Below are 15,580 nucleotides of genomic sequence, written 5' to 3'. Positions count from 1 at the left end.
AAAATGTGGGGACTGTTTCATTGCTGCAGTACTTTGTCCTGAGTGTGTGTATCTTACTACGTTAACAAAGCTGAAAGGGTGACACAAAGGTAAGGGCTCCACATTCGTCTAAGTTTTTAATGTGTTTACTGAACCAGTAAAGTCTAATTGCAGGTGGCTGTAAATTTTCTGACCTGATCACCTGTGAGCAGAGTAGGGGCAAGCACTGACTGAATACAATAGTCCATGTTCATTCTATACTTATCCAGGGAGGTAATCACAGCTTTCCGTAACCTTATTCCAGAACACGATGGAAAGACTGAAACACTGCTTGCCATATTTATGGTGTTTTAAAAGTTGTCTGACTAGTCTTAAGATTTATGACAATTTACGGGCTTTTTCAGTGATGTGTGCAAGGAGTTACTTATACAACTTCTGTTCTCTGTAACTGCAATTGTATATGTATAACAACATCTCTAAACACTGCATTAAAAAAAAAGTTCTCTGTAAGTTTAAAACATAGATAGGTACCACTTTTTCAACAGCTGCAATAAGCTGCTGACAATAGGTCCCTTGTCTTTAAAGAAATTCCATAAGAGGCTTAAAGAAAATAAAGACTGAAACACAGGTACTAGAACATAATGAGAGTCTTACTCAGCTGTGAATTTCATCTGTGACTGTCTGCCTTCAGCTAATGAACAAATGCCTGAGGCCCATTAGCCCACACATCTCGAGGAGAAACCATTTCTCTGGTAAATATTCAAAATAATCCCTTCTCAGCTGAAAGACATCAGTTAGAGACCATCTGTTTTCAGAAAGTATCTTTGCACTGAGTCCTTCTCAAATACTTCCATCCCAAGCTACCAAGTCCTGGGAACAAAGTGAATCAAATGAGACCAGAGTAATCACAGACATTTGAACAATGAACTTGGGTTATAAAAAAACATTGTTCCTGATATGATGATTAAAAAAACCATCTGTTTTGTTTTCAGAACCTGGAAGAGAACAGCTGGTTGTATTATCCCAAGGAGGCATGTCCCGTAACAAACACGTATGTGCCATTTTGGCACACGGGTCTGTGCATGCAGCTGCATTTGGTAAACAGGCTAGCCTAGGTGCGCCTGCAGAGATCCTGCAGCAGAGAAAGCCAAACCTTAAGTTTAAAACACAAACACCGTTCCTCGAAAGCAGGTAGGCACCAGTTATAATAGCAAAAGGAGAAAAAGAAAAGGAAACTCTAGCCAGCCAAGGAAGGAAGAGGAAAATCTACACAAATGCTCATCCAGTTCTCATAAAGAACACTTCTTCTTGAAACTGAGGTTCAAATTGCAAGTCTCTACCATTTTCTCATGTTTTCCCATGTCACTATTCATGAAGTGAGGTACTCCTTACCAGAAATACAGATGGCCAGATAATGCAACAACAGCTGCGGACTTTCATGTACCACACTGGTCCCTGGGGACTACTCTCTACCGTTGCTTCCACCAGCCTGGTGTGAGACAGGGTATCAAACAACCCTCCTCTCCTCTTTCCCCAAACATGGAGCTTGCAAAGCAATGCTTCAGGCAGCACAACTGGGAGGATCTGAGCTCTGGGCTCATTTAGCTGGACACCGAGAGCTCTAATAAGGGCTTTTCACAGAGGGGTGACAATGGAAAGACTGATGGCTCCCCCAGGATGAGACTGCATCAAGATCTACTGTAGCCTGCAATCACTCTTTGAAAAAGTGTTTTTGGGATATTTCTGCATTTTAAGAAGTGATGTTCAAATGTCACTAAGTGGCATGCAGAATATGCATCTGTACTTTGAAAAGATACATGTGTTGGGCAAAAGAGAGTATTATCTAATAGAGGTATTACACTCACTTTTAATCTAGTCTGAACCAGAAGTGATGCTGACTTACTGAGCTACCAATCTAGTTTAAAAAGGAAACACCCTCAGCTGCTCTATTTCTAACATCAGACAACTTTAGCTCTCTTCAGGAAGAAGTTCCTGGGCTCAGATTGTCTGCTGAACTGTTTCCACCTGGCAAGAAAAACGGCTGTCAGGGAGCCAATTACAGCTCACTGAATCTCAGGATTGATTTCCCTCACCCTAGGTTAGATCACCCTGAAGGCTCCTCTAAATTCTACCATCTGCTGGAGCTCCCTGATGTGCAGCTGCACTGTCCTCTGGTCACATCCCCTGCTAATGCTGACACAGGCGTAATACATCAGCCAAAGATCCCTTAGTCTAGAAAAGTCTCACGGGGGCATTTAAGTGAAATTCTGAGCTCTACGTGTTTTCTACACCAGTGTTGTGGGACCAGGATGCAGTGAAGTTGTCTCCTACTTTGAACTTCATTTCCAGAGGCAGTGCACGCTCACTGCTTCCATTCCCTTCCATGGCATTTTGAATACTCAGCACCGTGCCTAAGAAAGCCCTTCAGCCTGACTTTTTTCAAAGCTTTCTAAAATGAATAGTATATACTGGAGAAAAAAAAAAGAGTAATGAAATATAATCTCGGTGTGCTCAACTCCACCTTTCCTGTGGCACCGAGGTACGCATTCTGTCGTTCTGGCTGGTCTTTAAATCTAGTGAGGTCAGGACTGGTGCCTTGAAATAAAGCCTGCTTGCCAGACAACCGTGTCTGAATCGCCAACACAGTTTTATTTTGTCTGGTGGAGTGGAAATTTGGCACTAAATGCTTTTCCCAAGTCCCAAACCACTGCAGGACTTTAAGTGGAGGAAATTTAAATTCCAAAGCTGAGTGAGCAGGGCTCTGGTTCTGATTGACAAACTAGGAAATGTTCCCATTAACCACCTAAAATGCGCTCTCAGGTTGGTCATAAAAAGCAGCTTAAAGCTACCACGGTACTCAGAGCCACTCGCTACTATGGATTTGCTGGAATGAAGGTGAGGAGGAAGGGAGTGAGAACATTTATTTCTTTTGTTGTGAAAACACTGTCAACTTATAATTTTGGAGAACAGATTCAGGAAGTAATTTAAAATTACAAGGTTAGCCAGACTACTGAAAAAGTTAAACAGTTAAAAGTGCTGGAGCTGGTCAGCTTTGAGAGTTTTCAGCTCTAACAAACAAATCTCTATAGGTTGAGCTGAAAGAGTTTGCAAACTGCCTTTCACTGCAGATGAGAAACAAACATAAAAATACACAATATTAATTAAACAAATCCAAAGGTCTAGTTCATTCACCTGTGACCAAAACCATTCAGCTTGAAGAAAAAGAAGAAAGTATTTTCGTAAGCTTTAGAAAGCACACTTTAAAACACCATTTCTTTTTCCCATGGAAATGCCTTCATTAATTTTACTGACAGAACAGATTTTGCACCCTGTTTCTCCTCCTACATGCACATATTGAGTAAGCATCTTGCATTGTAAATATTTCTTGTAAATACAGTGGGATTTCTTGTAGGCAGTGTTCTAACAATTACAGAGACTTGGATGTTTAATCTGATTTCAGCTGTCCAGTTTAGAAACCCTTTTACCCCTTCCTTGTAATTGTGATCCTGCACCTACTTTTTCTAAAATAATCAAAGAACAAATCAGTTTGAAAATTCTGGAATGAAGTTGTCAAGGCTATGGTCCCCAGTGGATGGGTACATAATCTGGTATATTCAGTAGACTATTCCTACTTTCCAGTGATGCTTGTTGGAAGTGATGGGATATGTCTTTCACACTGTATATAATTTTTTAAGACAGAAGCTTGGTCAGAGAGTAACTCTGCTCCCACTCATTATCCCATAAGCATCACTACAGTAATGAGAGAACCTCGTATGTGTCTTCCCAGTAGTTCCTTCCAATATGAGCAGGCTGTGCTTGCCTTGGAGCCACCTGAGAACTGTATGGCTGTTGTTATTTTGACACAGAAACTGACCAATATATCAATTTATATTCAGTACAGCAGTAATGTGACTTCCAGTCAGGTTAGCATGTGGATAGAGTTTGCTCTCATCCATCTGCAAAAGGTGATGCAGATGTAACCTTAAACAAAAAGTCCTGAGCCACAAATCATGGGAGTCTGACATACTCAAAAATTATAATCTCTTCTCATCACTGATGACTTCCCACAGGTTTTAACAGTTTCTTCCATCCTCTCATCTTTAGGAGGCTCTGCCTAGTTACTCCAGAATGGTGTTGAAATGGAAACAGATGACCTTGATCACCATAGATTAAAGAATACACTTACCTTGTTCACAGAGAGCACCTATATAGCTTGGCAGACACAAGCAAGTAAAGGTATTGAGGCCATCTATACACGTGGCTCCATTCCGGCATGGGTTAGACTGGCATTCATCGATATCTACAACATAAAGATAAAAGTGTTTTTATAATCCACCCACCTCCTAGAAGGGAAATGTTCTTCAGCCTTAGTCATACTTCTTACTAGGACCAGTTCAATCCAGAATAATGAAGTATTGCAAAAGATCCAAGTGACCGGTTTATTTGCATGATAACTGATTTCACTATGCACAGTCTTCCTTTCTTTTCATCCACAAGCCAAGAAGCAGTTTCCTCAGGAAATGTGACATTACTGAACCGCAATTTCATATCTTGCACTCTGACTCCTGAGTTAATTTCTAAAATCTAGGCCTTCAATTCCTCATTGTGTAGCTGAGAAGGAAGTCATAGTGTGCACTGTGTAGTATTTTCCTGTACTGGCAGAAAATTTGACTTGCGTGTGTGACCATGGCACAAAAAATTCTCATCAAGTACTGGAGACCTCAAATATCTTCATGAATCTTAAATATTGGAAATCTTATCATATACTATCAAACAGACTGCTAAGGTCAGTCTGCAAAGCAGCATGCCCTGGCATCTTAATTGGTTTGCATTTCTCATTTCTTCCTTGTCTAATCTTATCAAGATAAGGACAAAGCATCATAAAGGCAATCTCACTAAATGACCAGTCAGATAGTAACATTCATAGTCGTGCACAGGTTTACTGCTGAGCCTATGGCTCTAGAGTAAACAAATAACATTTCTCTCCCCCACTCCTTTGGCTGCTAAAATACTTTGTCTTCACCTTTTAAATTGGAGCACTAGTTCATTTAATATAATTACTCTGTGCATGTATTTGCACAGATTATAAACTAGTACGTCTCTTTGTAAAGATCATATGGTGTTTTCTAATTCTGTTCCTCTGAAACAATCAAAGCTTAAACTTCAATGCAGATTTTGCAAACATCTTAGTCCAAAGTGAACTGCTGGTAGTGACTGACTATTAAAATATAAGAGAGAAGTTAAACATATCAACAAACCAACAAACAGTTGTGCAATCCTAGGAATAATTGCTGCATCATGTGAAAGGCTTTTCTAAAAATATTTTTATTTAAAAGAACAACTTCTGTTCAAATTTTATGCTGGTCTCATTTGTTCCAGTCATTTGGAAAGCTCTCAAGTCAACATTTTATGCCCTATATACAGAATATGCCTCAATCCAGGACTAAAAATGCTGAGGTTTACTTTCTTAAGCACCACAGAACATATATCTATGTGGCGACTGGCCATGGTGTGTCCTACTCCAATTTGTTAATAAGCCACTAAGAGTTCTAGGGGACAAGAAGTGGCCAGATTATTCTTTTATAATCTGAAAAAAAGAGAAAATTATCTCCTCCAACCTCTGTTTTGCAACCAGGGGATGCTATATTCCTTGACAAAGAAGACGACTTAAGATGTACCATCTAAAACTTGATATCTACCAGCAACAACCCACTAGGGAACTAGCAAACTCATCAACATGAGCTAGGAAAGCAGAGAAAAACACTGGCTAATTATTTTTTTAATCACATACTGTCTTGCAGAACACAAATAAAACCATAGTAATCCTGACAATTATGCTGCACTGATATCAACCTTTGGGGAGGGGTTTTTTTTTCTTCCAAGCTATATAGGATGAGTTGAATTCATTTTAGCAACATTGAATGAGTTTTTTTCTTTTAAATTTGGAAGGCAACTGTGTAACAGGCAAATCCATGGTATTCATCACGGAATGAAACTTACAACTTTTCAAAAGCCTAAACCAGCTCTACACTAAACAGCAAAACTACCACTTTTATCATACTTTGGCTTGCTGTTTGGAAGGAAAAGCTGGTTATTCTGAACTGTACTGGTAAGTCTCTTGAAACCTACAGTCATAGCAGGTAAACACAGATGTTACAGGCAGCTTGAAGAGGTCCTCAGCTAGAAAAGTTACCAAAATACTAATTTATACCAAAGTTATATACAATTATGATCATATTTACATTTTCCTTGAAAAAAATATCAAGCTGGCATTCAGTGCTCAGCTTCCCAGCTTCTTACATTTGGGATTAGTTTATTTTACCACCCTTTCAAATAATTACACAAAGCTCTTAAGAACTATCACAAATATTAATGTTTATTTGGTTTTATTTGATGTATTTATGAATTTACTGTTATGAATTCTAGGTCATGTAGTTCATTTACAATTGTCTTATGTTCGTGTGCATACACATCTGTGTGCTTTATGGGGAGAGAGAAAAGGGGTAAGTGGACCTCCTTCATTTTATTGTTCTCTTCTTAAGTAAAGCCTCACTGTAGAATTTTTCAAATGTCTATGTATCCTTTAATTTCAAAACACACCACTTCTGCAGATCTCATGTATGAAAAATTTATACTTGACTTAATCAGTATCTAGACGGCATCAGCTTACCTAATTCACACTGCTCACCATTGAAACCTGGCAAACATGTGCAGATGTAAAATGAACCACGTGGATAGCAGGTACCACCATTAAGGCAGGGATTGCTTTTGCATGGATCTTGGCCTGTTAAACAAGTAGAAAAAGAAAATTGACTCTGTAGTTTCAAGGAACTGGTGTCTTTTTGATTTTTTGGAAGAATAAATCTTTCTTCATTTCTGCATTGATGTTGCAGGCTTTACTGTAGTTACAGAAACTCTATTAACATAATAGACTAGTAAGAATAAAATAGTTTTGTAAAATAGTAAAGCTTATTTTCAGGCATCACTATTTTCAACTTTAACAACAACATGGCATTTACTATGAACCAGTATAAATAATTTTCAGAATTACATTTTTTCATAGCAATTTGTATTATATTTGGCAGTCATGATATTCTATTGAGGATTTAGTTTGCATGACATGACAATTAATTATAGCTGAAAACAGTTAAACATATGCAAAATGAATGGAAAATGCTGCTTTTTTTTGAACAGGGTTAGTTTATGTAGAATGATTGGGTACACAGAACATACTGGCTGGCTGCTGTTGTTTCACTTTGTTATATTTAATCAATCAATGCCCACAAAGTCTTATTTCTTTGAAAGGATGTTTTCACACATACATATTTCCCATCTGTCTTTCTTAAAAACACATTTCAAGAATACAAATAAAGGTACTGAATACATTCATAACTGAACTAAACATTAAAATAAAAGCTTACCTGCTGTGAAATCCTCAGTTGTTATGGGAGTTACCATTTAAACAGCTTTTCCTTGCAGAGCTTTATGCCTTCTAGTGATGTTTATTTCAACTGAGTTTAGATACCTAGGTATTTGCATTTGATTTAATGCCTAGGAGCAATCATTCACACAAACAAGTACGCACTAGATAACCATTTCTAAGTATTAGCTTCTCAGAGTTAGAGGAAAATCATGAAGACAGTCCTTCTGGGATACAAGAAGAAAGCCCTAGCTTTGAAATGGGTAAGAGAGTTCTGTAACCTAAGTTAATTCAGAGACATGAGAAAAGTTTAGATTTTTTGTTATATTTTTCCAAAACAATCTGACTGTGGTTTATGAAATAAAAGACAAGTAATATCTATTTTACCCGTGCAAGTTAGACATTCAAAGAAGTCTTTTTAAAGTACCAAGTTCCCTACCTAGTCACTGGAAAGCAGAAGGTTCAGTTGAAAGCCTCCAGAAGAAAATCCCATTTACATAAGTTTGGGAATGTAATTAAGTGGTCAGGATCTCACTTTGGAGGTTTTGAAAAGAATCTGATCATATCCATGAAATAGGGGGCTTGTTTTAGGACTGCATCACTGGAAGTCCCAAATGTGGGGCTATGTTAAGCACCTAACAATGTTTATTGTGCATTTACTGTTACTACTACTACTGTTTATTGTGCGTTACGACAGACTGGAGATTTTCCCAGTAAAATTTTCAAATTGACAGCTACCTGGATTATTTGAGGAAAAATAATAGAAAACCCTATAAAATTAAGCCACTTCAGTTTTTCCTCAGCTATATCTAGATAAAATATGAATTGAAGCAATGCTACTCATACTGACTCTACCTGCATCATCTGTGTATTTGGTGAAATGGTGCCTAATAACCATTACGTAAAACAAAATACTGTGGCAAATGACATCTCACAAAAAGATCTGTAATTTATACGAGACAGACACTGTATCAACCAGTGAAAGCTACAGACAGGCTGAAAATGTGAAGTCTCAGTTTTCTCTTGTCTGGAAAGTTACCTGGTAGGTTAAGAGAAGTTATTTTTTATAGAAAATTCTGATCCTAAAATGCTCACTAGATCTGCTCTCAGTCAACTGCAAGATGTTATAAAACAACCCTACCTATAAAGCAATTGTGTAAGTACTACCATCATGCCAACACAGAATAGCTATCAGACAAAATTATCTGTTGGAAATTGGAAAATTAAATAATTACAGCTGAATTCTCTACAACAATCAATGTTACCTTCCTGTCTTTTAGAACTGGCTGTTCACCTCAGGTCTGATCCAGAGCTCCACGATGTACTCAGGAAAAGTAACTGAGCTTGAGTTTTGGTACCCCTGTCCTCCTCCAGTTTATAGGGATTACAATCATGCTGACTTCAAAGCTTGAGGCTCACAACTTCTGTTATTTCACATGGTGCTCTGATTGTCATACCTCATACCTCTTACCAGAGTTAAGACACACATATCACAGCATAAGCATCACAACAAAGTTATATAACAGTGATCATATTTGGAAGTTACCTGGAATTTGCACTGCTGTGCCTTCAACTGAACCCACACTGGTGCCAATCAGGAAATCTGATCCATTAGTGACTTCCAGAAGGGAAAATGATGAAGTTACAAGTTCAATAGTATTTGGCTCCTCAGAGCTTATCGTTGACTGCTCATTTTGATACAGACTGTTTCCGGGGGCAGTGCTGTTTGTTGCAATGTTAGAAGAAATTGTTGTGATCTCCTCTTGACCAAACAAAGCTGATTGTGTTTCTGTGCTTCTATCCAAAGGTTGTGAAGGTGAAGCTAGCATAGTAACTGCTTCCTGGTCAGGTTTAAATACTTCGCTTTCAACACTATTGGGTGAATCTGAAACAGGTGTAGAAAAAAGCCATGGCATCTCTCTCTCAGTACTGCTGTCATCTTCTTGACGGGGGTTGTTCACTCTCCCTGAGGAAGCTTCAACTTTTATTGTGCTAACTTTCGGAACATCTGTGCTTGCTCTTTCTCCAAAATTCAGAAAAGCAGTAGGCAAGACATGTATTGATGGAGAATCTCCAGAAACAGTAGCTTCTTCCTCAACAGCCAAATCAGTTACAGAGGTTTCTGTCTCCTCTGTTCTGTCTGTTGCAAGTCTGTTAAAGTGAGGAGTACTTTCAGTAGTTGTGCTTTCTGAAACAGGCTTGGGAGAAAACTCCAGCAGAGAAGACTCTGTTCTGTCGAGAAGGTCTGTAGTGGGTGGTTTATATGTTGCCGCAATATCAGAACTGACCTCTTTGAAGGTTCCTGCTGATGAATGACCTGACCGATCTGAATCCTGCGATGATGATGTACTTGGAACGATTACCTCAGGATACTCAGATACTCCATTAACTAACTGAACAGTTACTGAGGATTTAGGAGTTTGAGGTACAGAATAAAAGCTCACTGAATCTGTTTCTTCATACTCTGCTGATGCTGATTTTGTGTTTGTGTATACTGTAGGATGCTTTTCTTCATTCTTGCTAGATGATACTGTTGTCAGTTGGGATGTACGCTGTGTGGTGACAATACTTACATCAAACATGCCAGTTGTCAAAGCCTTTTCTGTCTCAGTAGTTAAAACTGGTGTAAGAGAAGGAACCATAGGCTGCTTATCATCCAGGTCTTCTTGGCCCATTCCAGAAAAGCCAGAGACAGAGATTGTTTCACTTTGATCTGCTATTACTTGGTTGTCTGCTGAAGTATTCAGCTCGTAGGTGTCTTCTGTTGTGCTTGTTACAACATGTTTAGACTCATGAGGCACATGAGGGCTTGCCAGTGATGGTACTGTAGGAAGGAGAATGCCCAGTTCAGAGAGTTCTGTAGTGATGAGAGTCTCTGTTGCAAACTTCATGGCATTCCCTGAACCCAGATCCTTGTCATCTGATTTTGGTCTGTGCCCAGATGTTACTGATTCACTACTTGGCTGACTGGAAGTAGTCAAAGAAAGACTATCACCAGATCCAAGTGTCTTCTCTTTGGTTATGGAAAATTTAGGTGTTGAAACGTATTTCTCCCCTTCAGCTGTCATGCTATCATCACCACCATATGTTGATTGTATGACAGGATTTGGCATTGTCTGCACACTTATTATATCTTCAGGCATTGATTTTGAGTGATCCATGTCTATAATAGTTGTTTCTTCTGATGGGATTTGAAGTCGTTCTTCAATTAGTGTAATATCACCATAAACAGAAACATTCAATATAACACTTCTTTTATCATCAATCACGGGAATAATTTTCTCATATATCCCAGTATCACTTGTTAGTTCTTCTGATGTAGCTGTCTTTGGTTGAACAGCAGATGGATTTGCCATGATCTCTTTTTCTTCTGTAAAAAGGGATGCTAGTCCTGTTATCACAGTCTGTGATCCATCTATCGGTGCCTCTGTTGTCGTAACTTCAGAATAAACTTCCCCAGGAACACTAGATGAAGCATTTAGTTCTACTTGTGACACAAGGGGTATTGACAAATGAGTAAACATATCAGGAGAAGATGAATCCAAAACACCAGTCCAGCCAGATCCTTCTCCAGAGCTTTCAGGTAGTACTCTGCCTGGCATTTTTGTTGTCGCTGTTACAAGCGATTCTTCTGTTTCAAGATTAGGAGTTCCACTCAGTACTACAGAAACAGGAGTTACACCATCTTTAATCAGCAAATGTGAAGTTTCCTCTTGAGAAACAGCTTTAGAAGTAGCTGTTGTCCTATCAGTTTCATTTTCTCCTCTCCTATAGTTAGTTTCTTTATTGTGAGGTTCTTCAGTTGCAATGAAATAATGTGTCATCTCTTCAATCTCTTTAGAGCTGAAGCTCTTGGAACTCTCTTCTGCTAAAGCTGAGGCACTGGTGATCACTGAGCTGGGGAACTGGTCTTCTGTTTCTGACAGCAGCTCAGTTACAGCACTTGTAACTTCTTCATTAACTTCAGCATTTGATTCAGTGCTTCCTCTTTCAAAGTCTTGTGTTTTGTCAGTTGAAAGTTTGGGTCCCATATTTGCAGGATGAGAAGTGTGAGGACTTGAAGTACTCATGATTTCTTTGACAGCCAATGGCACTACAGGAGAAATAACAGCAAGGTCGTCTCCTGATCCTTGTCCTGAAAATAATGGATCACCGATGAGCTCATTATTCATTAGCTCTTCCTTTTTAGGTGTCAGGAGTGGTCTGGGAGTATCTTTTGTAGGGAAAATATTTTGTACCAACTCCTCCTCTTGCTCTATATCTGTAACTGGAGAGCTTATGTATTTCCTTTCAATCTTTACAGGTTCAGTTACTCTGTCATCATTAAATGGCAAAAGTATTTTTTTAACAGATTCAGTTTCTAATTCCTTTTCTTCTGAATACGGACTGACAGTAGGAACACTTAAAAATTCCAGATGTACATAGTTAGCCTGTGTACTTTTAAGGAATGGGTCTGTTGTTGTTTCTTCAGAAGATTCTATAGCTTTTGGTGAAATTTCCCTTGGTCTGTCTTCCCCAGAATGTGTGTCTTCCACCAAAGGAATCTTCGTAGTAAAAGCTCTCATTGTCAGTTCATCAATTGTATTCTCTTCCATTCGTATGTCAGTTACAGTTCCCATTGTGGTTTCTTCATGTTCAGTACTTGTGACTAGCTCATCAGGTTTGGTAGTGAAGGCATGATCCATAGATGGTGTGCTGACAACTTTTTTGTCATATTTCTCTCGTGTTTCTGGTGTCCCAGTGGGTGAAACTGTTGTTTTAGCAAATGATTCAATGAATGTGTCTGCTTCTCCAGATCCTGGATCAATAAATGAAAAATGACTTCCAAGTATTTCTTCAGTAGGTCCATTAGACATTAGTTTTGTAGTGCTGCTGTCACCTTTGAATTCTTCTCCAGAGCCATGCTCAATCAGGAGAATCTTGCCTAATGACACAGTTGAAGAACTAACTTTTGCATTTTTGCTTTCTGTAGATTCAGCTACTGCTTTTATACTGCCAGTACCATGTGTCACCATGATGTCATGAGGGCTGTTACTAACCACTGATTCTGGAGATGATGTGACCTCACCTGTTTCTAGATCCTCAGTTTTAACTCCTGGTGCAACATGAGATATGACCTCTTTTCTAGAAGCAGGACTAGATTTTACTTCAGAAGGAGCTGTGTAAGTTGGTTGTGTTTCCTGGTTTTGTTCTCCCAGGTTTCCTGTACTAAACACATCCTGGGACATCTGACTTGCTACTCCAGCCTCCTTTGTCAAGCCATCTGACCCAGTACTTGAAACTGATATTGCTGATTCATCTGTTTTTGCATGTTCTTCATATTCTGTTGTCGCATTCTTCAGTGAAGCATCATCTATGCTGTAAACTTTTCCTTCATGCTTTTCTGTTTGTGTTTCAGTGACAGGCTTTAATGGAACTGAAGTCAAAGTAGCAGACTCAATGATAACGTCTATGTCTCCAGAACCTGCATCAATAAATGGGGAGTCAGTACTTACCACTGTTCTTGTGGGACCCCCTGAAAATATGTCTGCTGGTTCTTCTGCTGATCCTTCATTTATAAAAAGATTCTTCTCTCTCAAGAGAGGAACGGTGGTGACCTTTCTGATTTCAGAACTTATGGTACCTGTTACCAGTACGGTTTTTCTGAGCGGGGTGGGCTCTTGACTTACAGTTCTGTCTTCACTAGTAGTGCTCTCATTTTCATTCAACTCCGAATTTCCTTCTGCAGCAGTAGCTGAATTTTCCTGACTTGAATAAACAGTGGTCTGTATTTCTTTTTCATCTTCAATATTCTTTTCAGTTACAAGAGAGCTGGCAACTACTTTTTCCGTAATAAGCTCGGACACAGAATTGGTGGCAACAGTTACTTCAGAACTTTGATCAAAAGCAGAATAAAGAGTGTTTATTCCTCTGGGCAAAGCAGAGGTGATTCCTGAAGTGGTTACAGAAATTTCTGTTGGCAGTACTGTGCCAGAGCCCAAAGAAATATCTTGCATTGAAAGTGTTTCTGTTACTGCTGTTTCCGTTGTCATGGCTGAAGTTATAGTGATGTCCTCTGCTACATCTCCAGAGCCTTCTAGAACTACAAAAGAAGAAGCACTCATCTCAGGCTTTGCTGTATGACTACTTGTTTCCAGAAGATCAACAGGGGAATTTGCGTTAAGTTTAATAGTTGATTTATTGTGATCCCCTGGAGCAGGGGTTGACTCTTCTGGAATAAGGTCTTTCACACCTATGCCTACTGTAGCAGTATTAAAAACTGCATCCAGAGAAGCAGTTACAGAAGAACTTTCCACAGTAAATGCATCAGGAGCAGAAGTTATACTATAATTTTTTTCATCATCTTCTTTTCTTGACATTGTCACAATTTCTGAGAAGACAGAACTGGATAAATCAGATTCAGTGGAGCCATCTCCAGAAGATTCGCTAGTAATCAAAAGCAAGTTTTTTGTATCTTTAGTAGAGCTCTCCTCAGTTCCATGCCATGTTACGGTCTCTTTATTTTTTTGCAGAGACTGCTCATATGAAGAAGTAATGGCTATTGATTTATCTGTTGTGGCAACTTCTGACTCACCACTATAAACGGGTTCTAACATTGCAACATCTGCTGTCGGTTGTGTAACTTCAAATGCCCCTATTACTTCTCCAGCTTTGCTTGGTTGCATAGTACCAGAAGCTTCAGTTTCAGGTATTATAAATGTGTTTGTTTCATTGATTTGTGAAAAGGTTACATTTTTGGAATGTGCAACGCTTTCAATTTGGTCACTTCTCGCTTCCTCAGCTTTTGTGCTCTTAGGTGCACTAGTAACTTGTTGCTTTCCATTGATGAACTGCAAAGCTGGAGGAGTTGTAACATCAGTAGTATTTTCACAGTCTTCCTCTTCTTCAAAGTCTATAAAGTTTGGAAAGAAAGGATCCAATATTATATATTCAGACGAATCCTGCACTGAGTCTGAAGTACAGGGTTCAGTCTGAGCTGATTCTGCATCAATGTGGGGTTCATCTATTGCATGAGGAAGCATGTGGCGACTGAACAGATCCAAAAATTCATTCACCGGATGATCTGCAAAAAAAAGAGAGCTTTTCATAATCCCTAAGTGACAGTGATGGTTGCGCGTTATAGTAGACATATGAAGTACAAGAAATCCATAGGAGGAAAAAAACAACAAAAAAATTCAAAATGAAACATAGTAAATTCAGCATGTTCTTCTATTGACACAAAGTTAAATGCTACCACAGTGTTTGACTTTCTAGTTGAAGCCTTTGTGTATATTGAACACATTGATTTTGTATTACTGTCAATTGCCATGCGTGTTTAGTCCCAAACCCACACCTGAGCTAACTTATCCTATGCTGTTCAGCAGAGATAAGAAATGGATAAGATGAAAATCATTTTTAGACCAAAAGACTCTGGTCCCAACCTGCAGCAACTGCTTCCATGGATTTGAGACACTAGCTACCTTTACCAAAAATTGAACTTTGACAAAGCTAAGCAAGGCAAAGTCTAAAATAAAATAGGACCTATAGAATATGCCTCTGCAACTCTACTTATTCTCGGTATAGAGTAACTCAAATTTCTAGGAACACCATAAAAACTACATCAATTGCTCTATTCTTTACACTTGTACCCTAGATCAGTAAATAAGGTCTCACTTTACAAAGTTGTTGCTATTTGGCATTATAAAGTGTTATGAAGCAAATAAGAAAAAATACCCCAGATTCAAAAATCAGTTGCCATTGAGACAGTAACATGAATAAAGTCCAGCTATTTTCTTCTGCTCACCACTCACTTTAAATTATTTACACACTCCCACAGATCGCAAACCTCTCAAATTTTTTTCTAGGTGGCCAAGCAGATAAAGAGAACGAAGGAAGTTCTAAGTGGACAAGGTTTTAGCGCCAGAAGCCCTCATGAATTCCTCTAAGATTTATGATCCCAAATTCCATAGACACTTTTTAAATGTGCCCTCTCAGCACAAACATTACTTCAAACCTTTTGTTCCACACAATAGATGCTGCCGTCATTAAAAAAAAAAAAAAAAAAGGATACAACAGACTCAGAAAAAAGGCAAATTTCAGGCTTGGCTGACTGACTTGAAGCTGGAAACTTTGTGCTGAAATCTTATTCCATGACTGTATCTTTCTTCTGAGTCTACATTTATAACTGTTTTGTCCAAAGCA

General features: G+C 38.7%; 1 protein-coding gene across 2 annotated transcripts in view; it reads right to left on the bottom strand.

Annotated features, from left to right (window-relative positions):
- Window positions 1-15,580, bottom strand: part of VCAN (versican) — a 116,886-nt gene that overhangs the window by 23,091 nt on the left and 78,215 nt on the right. For both annotated transcript variants that reach the window (XM_075488522.1, XM_075488523.1), the window contains exons 8-10: window positions 8,946-14,462; window positions 6,650-6,763; window positions 4,166-4,279 (exon numbers count right to left, since the gene is read on the bottom strand). In XM_075488522.1, coding sequence (XP_075344637.1) covers window positions 4,166-4,279; window positions 6,650-6,763; window positions 8,946-14,462 — 5,745 coding nt within the window. The remainder of the gene's footprint in view (window positions 1-4,165; window positions 4,280-6,649; window positions 6,764-8,945; window positions 14,463-15,580) is intronic.

Source organism: Mycteria americana, chromosome Z (assembly GCF_035582795.1).
Source record: "Mycteria americana isolate JAX WOST 10 ecotype Jacksonville Zoo and Gardens chromosome Z, USCA_MyAme_1.0, whole genome shotgun sequence".
Taxonomy (NCBI): Eukaryota; Metazoa; Chordata; class Aves; order Ciconiiformes; family Ciconiidae; genus Mycteria; species Mycteria americana.
The sequence above is the reverse complement of the archived record's forward strand: the minus strand, read 5'-3'. Positions and strand labels throughout refer to the sequence as shown.